At 42.6% G+C, this 16,174-nt stretch overlaps 1 protein-coding gene across 3 annotated transcripts in view; it reads right to left on the bottom strand.

Moving 5' to 3' along the window:
• Positions 1-16,174, bottom strand: part of LOC127574551 (transcription initiation factor TFIID subunit 4-like) — a 118,388-nt gene that overhangs the window by 20,230 nt on the left and 81,984 nt on the right. Inside the window, exon 15 of one of the 3 annotated variants that reach the window (XM_052023628.1) lies at positions 1,136-1,695. The exons of the other annotated variants lie outside the window; for them this stretch is intronic. Coding sequence (XP_051879588.1) covers positions 1,537-1,695 — 159 coding nt within the window. The 3' untranslated portion in view covers positions 1,136-1,536. Of the gene's footprint in view, positions 1-1,135; positions 1,696-16,174 lie in introns of those variants that run through there. 3 annotated transcript variants of the gene reach the window in all.

The following is a 16,174-nucleotide window of genomic DNA, read 5'->3' as shown; positions in this document are numbered from 1 at the left end:
ACCCGACTGACTCCATCAGTAACACAGCTTCAGATCGCATGCTTAACTCCCAGTGTTGGATTCCATCTGCACACTTCTGAGAACCAGATGTTGCAGCAAACACATACCTAGAATCTACAACAGACCAAGCCCTCACTTCTGATCTGCCCCTAGAGGAACTGGCAATGAGACAGACGATAAAGCTAGAATTCTCTGCACAAGTCCAGAGGCAGTAGGTGTTCTGATCCAACAAGTTCACATGTGCTTTTATCTTCACCACCAGAGCCTAGCACCCGACTTGACCCCAAAGGGACCCATCAGAAAATTACAGGTTCAGGATGGGTGTACATTCTTGGGCCCAGCACGTAATAAATAAATGCACTAATTAAAAGCATTTCGGCAAGTCTGTGTGTACAAAGGTCTCTCGAAATTTCTTCCAGCTTCATTAGAATTACACAAATGAAAGGCCAAAAGCCTGAGAGGGTCTCCAAGTGCATCTCAGATATCTATAGTGATGGATAGGTTGAGGATGGGAAAAATGGACTATTTCTTGGGCTAAGATTGAGCAGCGTTTTGGTTCTAAACTGGAGCAGACTGCTAATCACCACTGCAGAAGTACCTGGCGTTGGTGTTAACCTTTCCATCATAATCGCTGATCTAATTCAGAGCGAAGGATGTGATTATTTTTGAGGGAGGGGGGTGGTGGTGATGGGGGAGAGAATTCAGCACGATTGACAAGTTGCTCAGGCTGAGACATTTAATCTAATGATGTTCAGCAGTGGCCACCACTGACTTGGCTCATTCTGGGAGGAAACAGGTGGATTAAAGAAAGCAATTCTTTAAAATTTCTTGGCTCTCCTGAAAGGTTAAACTCCACTTCTTGGAAGATAAAGTTGTAACCGAGACCCTGAGAAAGGAATAAACACAAGAACAGCTGCAGGTAAGTGATGCCATGTTTGTCGCTGATAGAGGAAAAAAAAAGCAACAGGTTTAACAAGTCATGGAAAATTAACCAGTTTGAACCTGACAAACTATATTCGCCACAGAGACTCAACTCTCAAACAGGGGTGTGACAATGTCAGCGCAAAGAAACAGATTGTTTAAACTCAAACCTCAAAAGAGTTGCTAATCTATCCTGTTAAATGAGGAACAAATACCACAGCAGATGTATTTAATGAAAAAAATGCACGCCATTTACATTTTACAGTATCAGAAGGGAGTGTTAACTTAGAGATGGATCAGATTTTTTTTATTTTTAATTATACAACCTTGAAGCATCTATAACATCCTGGTTTTCCACATCTTTGAACTGGAGGGAATTCATTTTCACAAGTGATACTGGAAGTTCAACTGAATCCAGTTTTTGCCTTTAAGAATTTTAACAAAACAAAAATTGTACCCGTCAGTTTTGTTTTTTTTAAAAAAAAGTCTCAAGAGTAAACAAGGACGATAGGGTCCCGAGTCTTGCTTCCTGAAACAATGCATCAGTTACCACCACTGTCTATGCAACCAGTTTTCTTCAGGTCCTGTGCACGGATCCAGTTCATACCACTTATTTCATTTGAGATAGGCTCGGTACAGGAGCAGGGAATGATTGGTTGCTCGGTCCTGCTCCAAGCAGAGGAGGAGATCCCTGAGATTGACTCGTGTTACTCTCTGTCGCAGGAAGGATGGGGGTCGTGTAACACCAAGTGCATTCCCACCACTGCTTAATCCCTGCAAAAGGGAGGGGAAAAAGAGAAAAGTTTTTGAAATAATTTACACTTGAAGACTAAACTCTGCAGCCCATGTCCCAACACCAAGTTTTGTTCACCCATTGCCACCACGTTCCCAAACTCCTCCTCAATCTTAAAGTTCCAACCTTAGTTTGTCATTTCACCCATGGCCTCATCCCTTCGCATCTCTTCTATCCTAACTCCAAGGTCTTTGCAGGCCTTCTCATTATTCTCAAATTTGTGCCCATGCCTTCAGCTCAGAGTTAACAACCACGTGTCTTTATGTTGGCAGGGACATCAAGCCCAACCCAATCTTCCCTGAGGACCAATGTTTTCCAAACCTGACCTGGAGATGTTTGCAATAAAGTGCAATGGATGACTCATGCTACTGCTAGTTATTGATCAAGAGGATACCAAGCACATTGCCCTGACTTGGGTCAAATATCAAGATGGGGCCACACCGACCTTAAATATTCCACTCAAGCTTACACCTGACCTAGCTAGTCAGGCTTGGCACCATCCTGTAACAGCACTGAGCTTCCTGGAGCAACTGCATCAATCCATGACAGCACTGAACTAAACAAGCATCAAAATGCAACATCACAGAGTTACTCATCAACCTGGGTGACTGTAGTGAAGCACCCTCAGTTCCAGTGAACTGAGTTCAATGTTGACCTCGGGTGCTGTCTGTGCGGAGTTTGCATGTTCTCCCTGTGACCATGTGGGTTTCCCCTGGGTGCTCCGGTTTCTTCCCACGTCCCAAGATGTGCGGTTTGGTTAGATTTGGTCACTGTAAAATGCCTGTAGTGTGTCAGTGAGTAAAACGTGGGAGTTGTCAATAGGAATGTGGGGGAGAACAAAATAGGATTAGTGTAAACAAGTGCTTGGGCTGAAGGGCCCTGTTTCCCTGCCATGTGGCACTGTGAAACAAGCTGAACTCCAATCAGTGCAGCCGCTCAGTGAACCAGCTTCTCCAAAGCAGTTGAACTCCAGGACGCAGAGTGCGGACTGGATCAGGCCAAAGGATTGAAGTTCTTCACCAAGGGATGTGTACCGAGGAAAAGGGCCAAGAGACACTCCTCTGATTTGATTTAATGGGACATTATAAATGGTTCAAATATAAAGGGTTGCTATTTAAGCAGTCTTAAAATTGCAATCACAGCAGTTCCTTGGATTGAAACATCAAACCACATAAAGGGCCTTATCCAGCTGTGGGGTGCAAACGATACAATTCAAGCTGTGCCCTAAAATTTGAAATCTTGATTCTCATCAATTCACAAAAATCATCTCTCAAACTTCAAAGGCTAAAGATGTCCCGTGCAGTGGGAAGCTGCACAGATCTAATGTTCCTGAAAACCTTCATGCATTTTTGATCCAGAAAACACATGTGCATCAAGTGGTACAAGTATCCACAGCCAGGTTTTAAGTATGTAAATTAGCACACTTTACAACCAAAACTCAGAGAACCAGTGCTCATCAACCAACTACTAAGCTGTAGGCTATAGCTGTACTGTTAATTCGATATGGGATACTGCATAGTGTTTGCATTTTGGTAGACTTAATTGAAAGCTAGAATGGTCCACTTCATTCACTAGACCAAAGTCTATGGGTCAGTGGCTGTTGGATTGGGAAGTGGTGTCAGAAGTCCGACTTCTGGACTATAAAACTGAAAAGAGGGCATGCATTTAAGGTGAGGGGGGCAAGTTCAAAGGAGATGTGTGAGGCAAAAAAAAGACTAATGAGAGCCCGGAATGCACTGCCAGGGGTGGTTTGGAGGCAAAATAGAAGAGAGGCATTTAAAAGGCTTAGATAGAACAGAGAACAGTATAGCACAGTACGGGCCCTTCGGCCCGCGATGTTGTGCCCAGCTATATGAACACCTCCCTCCATGATCAAATCTAACCCTTCCCTCCTACACAGCCCATAACCCTCCACTTTTCTTACTTCCATGTGCCTGTCTAAGAGCCTTTTAAATGTCCCCATTGTATCAGCCTCCACAACCACCCCCGGCAGTATGTTCCAGGCACCCACCACTCTGTGTAAAGAACCTACCTCTGACATCTCCTGAACATTCCTCCTCTGACCTTAAATGGATGTCCTCTGGTTTTGGCCTTTGCTGCCCTGGGGAAGAGGTGCTGGCTGCCCACTCTATGCCCCTCATAATCTTATACACCTCTATCAAGCCGCCTCGCATCTTGCATCGCTCCAAAGAGAAAAGCCCTCGCTCGCTCAACCTTTCCTCACAAGACATGTTTTCTAATCCAAGCAGCATCCTGGTAAATCTCCTCTGTACCCTCTCTAAGGCTTCCACATCCTGCCTACAGTGACGTGACCAGAACTGCACACAATATTCCAAGTGTAGTCTAACCAGAGTTCTATAGAGCTGTAACATTACCTCATGGCACTTGAACTCAATCCCCCAACTAAAGGCCAGCACACCATACACCCTCTTAACCAATTGTGCTGCAACTTTGAGGGATCTATGGACTTGGAACCCCAAGACTCCTCTTTTCCTGCACACTCAGAATCCTGCCATTAACCTTGTACTCTGCCTTCATGATCATTCTTCCAAAGTGTATCACTTCACACTTTTCCTAATTGAATTCCATCAGCCACTTCTCTGCCCCACTCTGCATCCTCTCTATGTCCTGTTGTAACCTACAACAACCTTCTACATGATCCACAACCCGTCCAACTTTCATGGCACCCGCAAACTCACCCACACTTCCTCACCCAAGTCATTTATAAAAAGCAAAATCACAATGAGCAGGGGTCCCAGAACAGATCCCTGTAGAACGCCACTCGTCACTGACCTCCAGGCAGAATACTCTCCATCTACTACCACCCTCTGCCTTCTGTGGGCAAGCCAATCCGAATCCACAGAGCCAAGTCTCCATGGATCCCATGCCTCATGACTCTGTGGAGGAGCATACCATGGGGAACCTTGTCAAATGCTTTAATAAAGTCCATACACAACACATCCACCGCTCTTCCTTCGTCTATTTGTTTTGTCACTTTCTTGAAAAATTCAGTTAGGCTCGTGAGGCACGACCTGTCACTCACAAAGCCACGCTGACTATCCCGAATAAGACTTGTGTTTCTCCAAATGCTTGTAAATCTTGTCCCTAAGAATCCTCTCCAATAGCTTGCCCACCACTGACGCGAGACTGACTGGTCTATAATTCCCAGGATTACCCCTATTACCTTTCTTGAACATTGAACATTAATGTTCAGAGAATGAGGGATATGGGCATTGCTGCTGCAAAACAACTAACATCATAAGTCAGTGATCATAAATCTTATTCTGATTGTGTAGTCAGAAGGGATTAGTTTAGTTAGGAGTTTAATTACTAGTTTAATTAGTTCGGCACAACATCGTGGGCCAAAGGGCCTATTCCCATGCTGTACTGCTCTGTGTGCTATGAAAACATTGTTCCAAGCCCCTCAAACAACAGAGGACATCACAAACATCACAAGGCTAGTGTTATCGGCACACACAGACACACACGTACACCTGTGTACATGTAATACCAAGCGAGCCAGAATACAAAACCACACATTAAAGGTTAAAGTTCTGTCGGGGGTGGTGGGGAATGACATGGCTAACTAGAAAGCAGTCAAAAGAAAATTGCGCTCTGTACAACAGTCAGTGCAGGGTTGAAAAGGAGGTCAATCTAACAGGATGGAGTGGAGAGCCCGGGGCAATGTTATAAATGAAACACAACCATTGGGGATTTTCTGTGACCCATCAGCACTGTCCTTTAACAATTCACAGTCACTGCTTGAATAAGAGGGAACTGACAGTAGTGCTTCTTCTAAATGCAGCCATTAAACCTGGTAATAATTTCTCTCCGGGTAAGGGGAAGACAATGATACACTAGTCTATCACATGAACCACTTTAGCAGTCAAAAATAAAGACCATCTTTTAAGATTTCTTTCATGAAAACATAAGAAATAGGAGCAGGAGTAGGCCATGTGGCCCGTCGAGCATGCTCCGCCATTCAATGAGATCATGGCTGATCTGGCTGTGGACTCAGCTGCCTTTTCCCCATAACCCTCAATTCCCCTACCATGCAAAAATCTTAAATATATTTAATGAAGTAGCTCTACTGCTTCCCTGGGCAGAGAATTCCACAGATTCACTACTCTCTGGGAAAAGCAGTTCCTCCTCATCTCCATCCTAAATCTACTCTCCCGAATCTTGAGGCTATGTCCCATAGTTCTAGTCTCACCTACCAGTGGAAACAACCTTCCTGCCTCTATCTTATCTATCCCTTTCATAATTTGATATGTTGCTCCAAGATCCCCTCTTAATCTTCTGAATTCCAGTGAGTAAAGTCCCAGGGAGGTTCTGTTAATACTAATATTCAGCCATCATGTACAACTGATACTTGACCCTGATGAGGTGGCTACAGAAATCCAAACTCTGAAGACATTCCCTTAAATTATCACTGCACTTGTCCTTCACTAGGGACCCTCACCACCCGGGACATGCCCTCTTCTCGTTACCACCATCGGGGAGGAGGTACAGGAGCCTGAAGACCCACACTCAATGATTCAGGAACAGCTTCTTCCCTTCTGCCATAAGATTTCTGAACAGGCCATGAACACTACTTCATTATTTTTTTTTGCACCATACCATATTTTGCAATTTACAGTAATTTCGTCTTTGCACTGTACTGCTGCCTCCAAACAACAAATTTCACGTCTTACAAATCAGTGATAATAAACCCGATTCTGATAGTGTCCAGGAACTGCTGTGTTAATAGAATCAGTAATTTTAGCACAGAAGGAAGTCATGTAGTTCACTAAAGTCCATATTTGCTCAATGCAAGAGCAATGTAGCTCGCTCTGGTCCCCGAGCCCTCTCCCCAGAGCTCTGAAAATTCTTTTCTTTCAGATAATTATCCAGCTCCCTACTGAACAATGCAATTGAATCCACAACTCCTACCCTCCTGGCAGTGCATTCCAGTCCCGAAGCAATCACTGCAGGAATTACCGCACTGCTGAATAAGTTCAATGCAGTATAGAGAAGGGAACCTCGTAACCACAGACCAGTCCATTTAACCTCTGAGGTGGGGAAGAAACAAGCAGGGACAGAAGTAGCAGCCATTTGGATTAGAGTCAGGGTCATAGTTTTCCAGCATGGAAACAAGCCCTTCGGCCCAACTTGCTGATCTGAACTAGTGCCATTTGCCTGTGTTTGGCCCAAATCCCTTTAAGTCTTTCCTATCCATGTACTTGTCCAAAAGTCTTTTAAGCATTGAAATTGTACCTGCCTCAACCACTTCCTCTGACAGCTTGTTCCATATACCCACCACAGGTGTGGAAAACCTTGCCCTTTATGTCCCTGTTAAATATTTCCCCTCTCACAATCCTATGCCCTCTGGTTTTAGATGTCCCAACCCTAGGAAAAAGATTGTGACATTCAGCCTTCTTGAATTTACAAACATCTATAATGTCACCCTTCAGACTCACAAGCAGCAGTTTGATTAAAAAAAGAAAGCATGGATTTTGCTAAAGGCAAATCAGGTTAACTAAACTGATTTTTTTTTCGTAGTAATGAAGGTTAATGAGAGAAATGCAGTTGATATAATGCATGCAGACTTCCAAAGGCATTTGATAAAATGCCACACAACAGGCTTTTCAGTAGTGTCATGGGTGAAAAAGGATCTGTAAGCAACAGAAATAGAAAATTGGCCAAGTAACAGTGATGGGTTGTTTTCACACTGGAGAGCAATGTACAGTGGGGTTCCCCAGGCGCCAGTAATAGACCCACTGCTCCCCTCAATATACATTAGTGAATTGTGTGTACCAGACACAATTTCCAAACTTGGAGGCAGAATAAACCCAGTGCAGGATGGATGGCTGTATGTTGCTGGAATGGATGGGTAAATAGATGAATTTTAACGGTGAGAAATGAAGTTTTGAGTTTTGGCAGGGAGGATAAGAGGCAATATTGGAACTGGTAAATTTATATTTATCATTGTCACATGTACCAAGGTACAGTGAAAAACTTGTCTTGCACACCATCCATACAGATCAATTCATTACAAAGTGCATTGAGGTAGTACAAGGGAAAACAATAACAGAATGCAGAATAAAGTGTTACAGTTACAGAGAAAGTGCAGTGCAGGCAGACAATAAGGTGCAAGGTCATAACAAGGTAGATTGTGATGTCAAGAGTCCATCTTATCTTACTAGGGAACTGTTCAATAGTTTTATAAAGTGGGACAGAAGCTGTCCTTGAGCCTGGTGGTACGTGCTTTCAAGCTTTTATCTTCTGCCCGATGGGAGGCAAAATTCTACAGTGTTTTCAAGAACAGTTATGGGGCATAGTTTGAGAAGTGGAAGGTGGAGGAAGTGGCTTAAAAAGAATATGGGTTCCTGGGCTCTATATAAAAAGGAGGAAAGTGCAAGAGCAAGGAAGCTTTTTATGCACCACTTGGCTATAACTGAAGTATCGAGTCCATTTCTGGGCATCTCACTTTAGGACAATGTCTGAGGGAGGGTGTGGATGAGATTTACTAGAATGATTCTAAGGATGAGAGACTTTGTTGAGAGACTGGAGAAGCTATGGTTGTTCCCTTGGAAAAGAACTTGGAATGGTAGTATTGGATAGAGAAATTTTAAATTTAAGATATGGATAGAGCTGATAAAGAAAATTTTTTCCTACTGGCAGCAGGGTCAAGAACCGGGGACATGGACATGCCCTTTGTTCAATTTGTTTCATTCCAGGATAGGGTGGAGATGAAGACTGAATGGCACAGAAGGCAGTGGCACTGCCTGCTCAGGGAGGGTGCTGAAGGCCTGTTAATTGTAGCGGATGTTTATGGAGGAGATGCAAACAGATGGAGAAGAACGAGAATGGAGGGAAGATGGAACCATGTGATGTAGAAAACTGCAGTTGCTGCAAGACTAAAACTACTGGAGATATTCAACAGGTCTTGCGGCGTCTGTGGAGAGGAAAGACAATGCAGGTTGATGACCTTTCATCAAAACCAGCTAATTTTGACTAACTGTAAAGGCTGGTTATTGAATTCAGTGTCAAGTCCCAAGGGTTGTAATGAATCCAGTTGGAAGATGGAACAGTGCAAGAGGCCAAAGCTAGCAGTCAGAGCGAAAGTGGTTTGGAGGGTTAAAGTGACAGATAACTGGGAAGCAGTCACACAACCTGCATTTGGTTTCTCTAATGCAGAGGAGATCATCAGACACCAAATGCTGCAGTGCAGATTGGAAGAAAATTCGGTCATTCGCAAGAGGGAGAGGGGCCCTGATGAAGCTTAAAGGATCCTGAGTGCTTTTGTTAGGGTGGATGTTGAGAGGATGTTTCCTTTTGTGGTAAAATCTCAAATGAGGGATCACTGTCTAAAAATAGGGATCCCCCATTTCAGACAGACAAGACAATTCTCCGAGGGTTGCGCAGGTTTTGGAATCCTTTCTTAGAGTCATTGAATATTCTTAAGGCAGAGATAGCTAGACAGATTCTTGATAAGGGTGGGTACATGGGTATGCAGAGATGACACTAATCAGCTGGGACCTTAAATGGCAGGGTAGGTTCAAGGAGCTGAGTGACCTACTCCTGTTCTATAGGATCCCCTGAATTCCAGCAAATATAGTCCCAGGTGACTCAATCTGTCCTCATAGGCTAACCCCCTCATCTCCAGAATCAAGTTGGTGAACCTCCTCTGCACCGCCTCCAAAGCCAGTACATCTTTCCTCAAGTAAGGAGACGAGAACTGCACGCAGTACTCCAGGTGCAGCCTCACCAGTACCCTGTACAGTTGCAATAAACCAACCATTTGCAGATCATGCACAAGCACTCCCGAGTCCCTCTGCACAACAGCATGCTGCAATCTTTCACCATTTAACTAATAATCTGATCTTCTATTTTTCCTTCCAAAGTGGATGACCTTGCATTTACCAACATTGTACTCCATCTGCCAGACCCTTGCCCACTCACTTAACCTATCTATATCTCTCTGTAGACTCTCTGCATCCTCTGCTACATCTATTTCTTGGTTTATTGCCTGTGCCACTATAATGTTATTATTTGGTGGCCGACAGACAACTCCCACCAGTTACTTTTTCCCCTTTACTCAGACACGGTAGTGTAGCGGTTAGTGTAACGCTATTACAGTGCCAGCGATCTAGGTTCAATTCCAGCCATCGTCTGTAAGGAGTTTGTACTTTCTCCCCGTAACTGTGGGGGTTTCCTCCGGGTTCTCCAGTTTCCTCCCACATTTTAAAGACGTACCGGTTAGGAAGTTGTGGGCATGATATGTTGGCGCCGCAAGTGTGGCGACACTTGCGGGCTGCCCCCAGAACACTCTACACAAAAGATGTATTTCACTGTGTGTTTCGATGTACTGACTGATAAAGATGTCTTGTCTTTTCTTGTCCTAATTTGTATCTATGTTAAACTGCATTCAACATTTTATCCATCCACACAAAGAAAATCAAGGGGAATAAATTAGAACATTACCTCAACACAGAACACTAGAAATGGGAATCACTGGTTTATCTTCATCCACTGGGTGGGCATTGGCAAAGGAACAGGACAGATGTTCAAGAAACTACAACATGGAATCCAGGCTAACAAACAATTGAGCACTGACCACATCATGCAGTTATCATACAGTATCCACCTTGGACTGGACTTACAAGGCTTGTTCAATTAGCTAAATGTCCCAGACAAGAAAATCAATTTTTTGTAGCAAACCTATCCTTTGGGCAAACTGGAATCCATTAAACAGCAAAAAGTTGGAATATTCTCAGTTACCTCGAGATCCAGCCGTGAAAATGACTTTGCAGTCTCCCCAACACCCAAAAGAAATCAATAAGATACCTTTATTAGTCACATGTATAGTAAAATACATATTCTGCGTAGAATGTTCTGGGGGCAGCCCGCAAGTGTCACCACGCTTCCGGCACCAACATAGCATGCCCACAACTTCCTAATTCATACGTCTTCGGAATGTGGGAGGAAACCAGAGCACCTGGAGGAAACCCACGCCGACACGGGAAGAATGTACAAACTCCTTACAGACAGTGGCGGGAATTGAACCCAGGCCGCTGGCGCTGTAATAGCGTTACACTAACCGCTACACTACTGTGCCTGCCCAATAGCCACTGACAGGAGATGCAAGCCCTATACTCAATTAATTTTATACTTGTGTTTTTTCATGTAAAGCTCCAGCTATTTGCTATACGGCTATTTGGAAATCCCACACTACTGGGATCATTGGAGAATTTATTATAGTATTATGTAACATCTAAGAAAGTGAATTCAAAGTGTTGAGGTATTAATAGGAATAACACCCAATAGTGAAGGAAACCTGCCAGTCTGGCGTGTAAATTATTCGAGTTTTACTGTAAATGGGTGTTTCAGGAGATTTCAGCCCATTGGATCAATAGCTTGCATTAGAACAATCTCAATCATTCCCCTGCAAATAATTCACCCTCAAGTGAATCTTATAAAGCACAGAGATAGGAAGACTGATGGGTTTCAGGTGCTTTAATTAGTCATTACATCTTTCTGCATTTCTGAATAAAAGGTCCAATTTTCACCAAGTTTTCCTTATACCTCTGTAGCCATTGGTCTTCAAAACATGGTTTCAATAAAGTGGAGGAAGATAAATTGTTAAATTGTACAAGGATTAAACAAATTAATAAATGACATTTAATGCGCAGGGATTAAGGATTACCAGAAATTACTATGTTCAGGCCAACGTCTAATCACATCCCAAGCTCAAGGCTTCAGGGAACGTGGGAAGGAGAGTGCAGTTGTAGATATTACTATTTGCGTTCTGCAAGCTAGGAATAACACTTGCACAAGGAATCGGCACGTTCCTCTGGTAAAGGCAAACTTTTGCCAGAGGACAATAAGAGCACAGAAATAGGGCAATGTTGGTGCTTCAAGTTTCCTCTCAATCTCTTACATTTATCGAAAACCACTTCCATTACACTTGTTTTTGTCCTTTACCATCTCTTCAACACTCCTGTGCTGTTTATTTGGTTTATAATTCTATACAAAGTCTATTTTAGGATGTCAATCCCTCGAGGCTCATTGCCAAACTGCTGAAGTAGACGGTGAACAGAACCCCGAAGGCACCAGTACCCAAAGATCGAGAAACCACCCTCAATAACTTTCTTCACGTCCAATCTTTAAAATCTAGCTTGCTGTGTGCTCAAAGTACCTTTTGATTTTTCTCCCTGTAACTACTTGGGTGACACCCTGGCAAAAAAACTTCCTTAGTCATTGTTCACCACATCTACAGAGTTTCCCTTCAGCCACCAGCTCGTAAGGGAACCTTCGGATTGTCAAGTTTAGACTTCCTTTCTGTGATCCATGTAGGATACTTCAGATCATCTTTTCTTGGTACTTTGTCATTTTACTTTTGTAGGTTCCAAAACATTTAGCTCATGCTGGTCATGCACAATCCAATTAGTGTTAAGTAATTATGAACTCTTGGTTGCAAGGCAGTTGCCAATAGTGCACACTCTTCCAAGTCACTCCCATGTACTCCACATGCCACTTGTCATGTCAGAAAAGACCAGATACAACTGCCAGTGAGAATACAATGACTACCTGCAATTGGATGCACCCACTCAGTTAACAAAAACAAACTAAGGCTCTCAACAGAAGCCATCAACAAGAAAAAATATTGACACCAAGATACGAGTTTAGGACAGAAGACCAAACGCCTGGTTGAGAAGCATCTTAAATGAGGAGAAGGGATGGCAAAGTGGAGAGATTTTTTGAGATAGTTTCTGAAATTGCATGCCAAACAACTGAACACATGGCTGCCAATGGAGGATTGATTTAAACAAGAGACAAGAATTTTGATTGGGAAAAAAAAATCAGTGGCTAAACAAATGCTGGATAGGTTTGTGCATCCTCGACTTGCAGATATTCAAAAGCAGATTTATTATCCTTACTTATTATGTTGTGAAATTTGTTTTGCAGCAGCAGTACAGTGCAAGACAAAAATTACTACAAGTTACCAAAGATAAAATAGTGCAGAAGAGGTGTTCATGGACCGTTCATTTCCATTGTTTTAATAGCATGACAACAAACTCAACCCTGAAATCTAAGCTCTTCATTAATATCATAGCAATAAAGATTCAGATTAGTTCAGTATTGTGGGGGATGCAGGGGAAAACATTCACTTGAAATTACTCTGGCACTTGAACACTTTCATTACACCTTTACAACAAATACCAGCTCAAGTTTGTTGCATGGGCACAAGTTGAAATGTCTGAAAACTCCAGTACTAAAGCCCAGAGTTGCTCAGACCTGAACAAGCCAATTTGAGGGAGTGAGAGACTGGCTAAAAGCTGATATAATAGAGCAATTATATACTATACTTACCTAGTTTTTCATTAACATGTGCTATTCACTCCCTGTGCAACATTCCAGTCTCTAGACACAGTAAAGAAATTTCTCCCTTGCAATTGAACAGCACCTTTCGTAACCTCCCCATGTCCAAAAGCTTTTCACAACCAATTAAGCAATTGTAAGCACAGACACAAGCAGCTAATTTACACTTTGCAAGTTCCCACAAAGTGCACTGGTTTAGGCACCAGGGGTACAGTCATGTAGTGGGCAAGTTTCTGGACTACAGAGACACAAGAGACTGCAGATGCTGGAATCTGGAGCAACATACAAAGCACTGGAGGAACTCAGCGGGTCAGGCAGGGTTATTGTTTTTTACCCTGTACTACCTCAATGCATTGTGTAATGAATTGATCTGTATGAACAGTATGTATGCAAGACAAGTTTTTCATGGTACCTTGGTACAAGTGACAATAATAAACCAATACCAATCTGTGGAGGCAAATGGACAGTTGACATTTTGGGTCAAGACCCTTCGTTTGGACTGAAAGATAGAGGGGAGATATCTAGTACAAAAAGATGGAGGGAAGGGGTGGAGCAAGAACTAGCAGATGATAGGTGGATCCAGGTGAGGGAGGGGGGCACTAGTTTCTGGACTAGTTTTCAGAGTTCTGGACCACCATTTCAGGGACCGGAGTCTACATTCTGCCATGGAAACAGGAATTTCAATTCAAGTAACAAGAAATTAAAACTCTAGCCTTTTAAATAATAATCAAACTGTTGGTTATCATTAAAATTCAAAAACATATGATCCACTTGTGTCCTCAAGGGCAGTAATTCTGTCTGTATACAACCTGCAAGTTCAGAACTACTAATGCAGTCAATTCTTAATTGCTCCACACGTCAGAGCAAACAGAGATTGGACAATAGGTGCCGGCATTGCCCGAGACTTCCACATCCCATGAAGAAAAAAAACAAGTCCCCTGTTTTCCTTCCAAATCACATCATGGGATCTTTGAAACTGAACAGTAATAACAAACTATGTATTAGTTTAACTACTCATGCAATGATGCTAACAAAATTGTAAGCATCTTGAAAACTAACACTGAGCAGATGCTCTGAGCTCAAATCTGAAGGATTCAAAAATCACACTTACAAACTTCATCTCCAGAGATTATTAAATTGGAATATTAAACAGTTCCTTGAAACAACCACAACTTCCGTACTAGGATGGAAAATGGGAAAGGTCTGATGAACAGAAATTCAGGGAATCGCCCTTATATTCTTGAACAGTAGCACCTCTAAATACACATAACCAAAAGAGATTCCTGCAAATGTTTAAAATATTTCAGGATTTGCAGGATGATAAATAACAGGAGCTCCACCACCGACCGAGATTTTAAAAAAATAAACCTTAAAGTAAATGCTATGCAACACAGTTTTCCACTGAGGAATTCTCCCATTAAAGTATACATTAATGATGAATATTCAACTAAGCTTCAAGAATAATTCTCAAAATTACTGAAAGCTTCATCTAGCATTCTGAAACAGAATAATTGGATAAATTTATGGTTGATCCATTTCTAAATACAACAGCAAGTAACATTGTGCTGTAGCTGGCCGGACACAAATTCTACACCTGTGGGAACCCACACTGAATACTAAACACCTCTATCTGCTAGTCAGCAGAAGGTAACATTGCCCATCCCAGAGATCCAAGACAGGGGGAAAACAAAGCAGGAATTCATTCAGCAGAACCACTCCCATCTATCCAAAGCCAAGGTCAGCCCCTTTATTTACACACTATTTAATTAGAATGGTTGCTAATTGATTCAACAAAACCATAGCAATAGGCAGTCACCAACTCCTCCCTCCTGGCCACCAAAACTCCAATAATCACCAGAGAACCAGAGAGCACGTGGAGACACAAGAGACTGTCGATGCTGGAATCTTGGCACGTGGAGTCTTGGTTGGGGTGGGAGTGTCGTGTTGTTGCAGAACAAACTCTTAATTATCTTTGAAACTCCACAAAAAGGATACTGTGGAGGCTCAGTTGAACAATTATAGAACAACAGACCCTCAAGGTTTACCATGTCTATGCTGAACATGATGACAAATTAAACTAAATCTCTTCTGCCTGCACATGATCCATATCCCTCCATTCCCTGCATGTTCATCTGTTTATCTAACAGCCACCATCGTATCTGCTTCCACTACCCCTGGCAGTTGTTTGAGGCATTCGTGTGTAAAAAAAATTGCCCTGCACATCTCCTTTAAACTTTCCCCCTCTCACCTTAAATGCATGCCCTCTAGTATTTGACATTTTCAGCCTGGGAAAAAGATTCTGACTGTCTACCCTATGCCTCTCAATTTTATAAACCTCTATCAGGTCTCCCCTCAGCCTCCGACACTCCAGAGAAAACAACCCAAGTTTGTCCAACCTCTCCTTATTGCTAATACTCTCCAATCCAGGCAGCATCCTGGTGAACCTCTTCTGCACCCTTTCCAAAGCCTTCACAGCCTTCCTGTAATGGGGCAACAAGAACGGGACACAGTACTCCCAAGTACAGCCTAACCAGTTTTATATAGTCTAAAATAAAATTTTGCAGACATTTTGGGAGAGCAGTCAGTAGCTGATGAGTTAAAATCCCCCCAGACTTTATCCCAAGTCTTCCCATGTGTGGCAAGGAACAACAACTGATCATTACTCAAGCACAATATAGGAGTTAAAATCTTGGCTGTGCTTTCTGCCTCTATTCTTCACCAGTGATGCCAATTAAGACAGCCTTCTTTATAAATGCAAGCTTCAATCATCTTTTAAACTGGTTAGCTTCACTGTCATGTAAATTGATAGATCTGTAACACTGAAATACCAAGGACTTCAAAAGCTAGCTGACAAAGTCAAGGGAGCTAACAGCACAAGTAGTACTTTGAACACCACATGATGAAAAAAATAAAAAGGACAATTTGAAGCCTCTATGGGTCAACCTCAATTCTATATCTTCCTTATCAGAATTTGAGATAATTACTTAGCAGGAACATGGGAACAGGGGAGGACATTCAGCCCCTTGAGCTTGTTCTGCCAATTAGATCACAGCAGATATGTTAGTCATCAAGCTATGTGTCTATTAATAACCCAAT

The sequence above is a fragment of the Pristis pectinata genome, chromosome 9 (assembly GCF_009764475.1).
Source record: "Pristis pectinata isolate sPriPec2 chromosome 9, sPriPec2.1.pri, whole genome shotgun sequence".
In the NCBI taxonomy this organism is placed as follows: domain Eukaryota; kingdom Metazoa; phylum Chordata; class Chondrichthyes; order Rhinopristiformes; family Pristidae; genus Pristis; species Pristis pectinata.
Note: the sequence above shows the minus strand (reverse complement) of the source record. Positions and strands in the feature narration are given on the sequence as shown.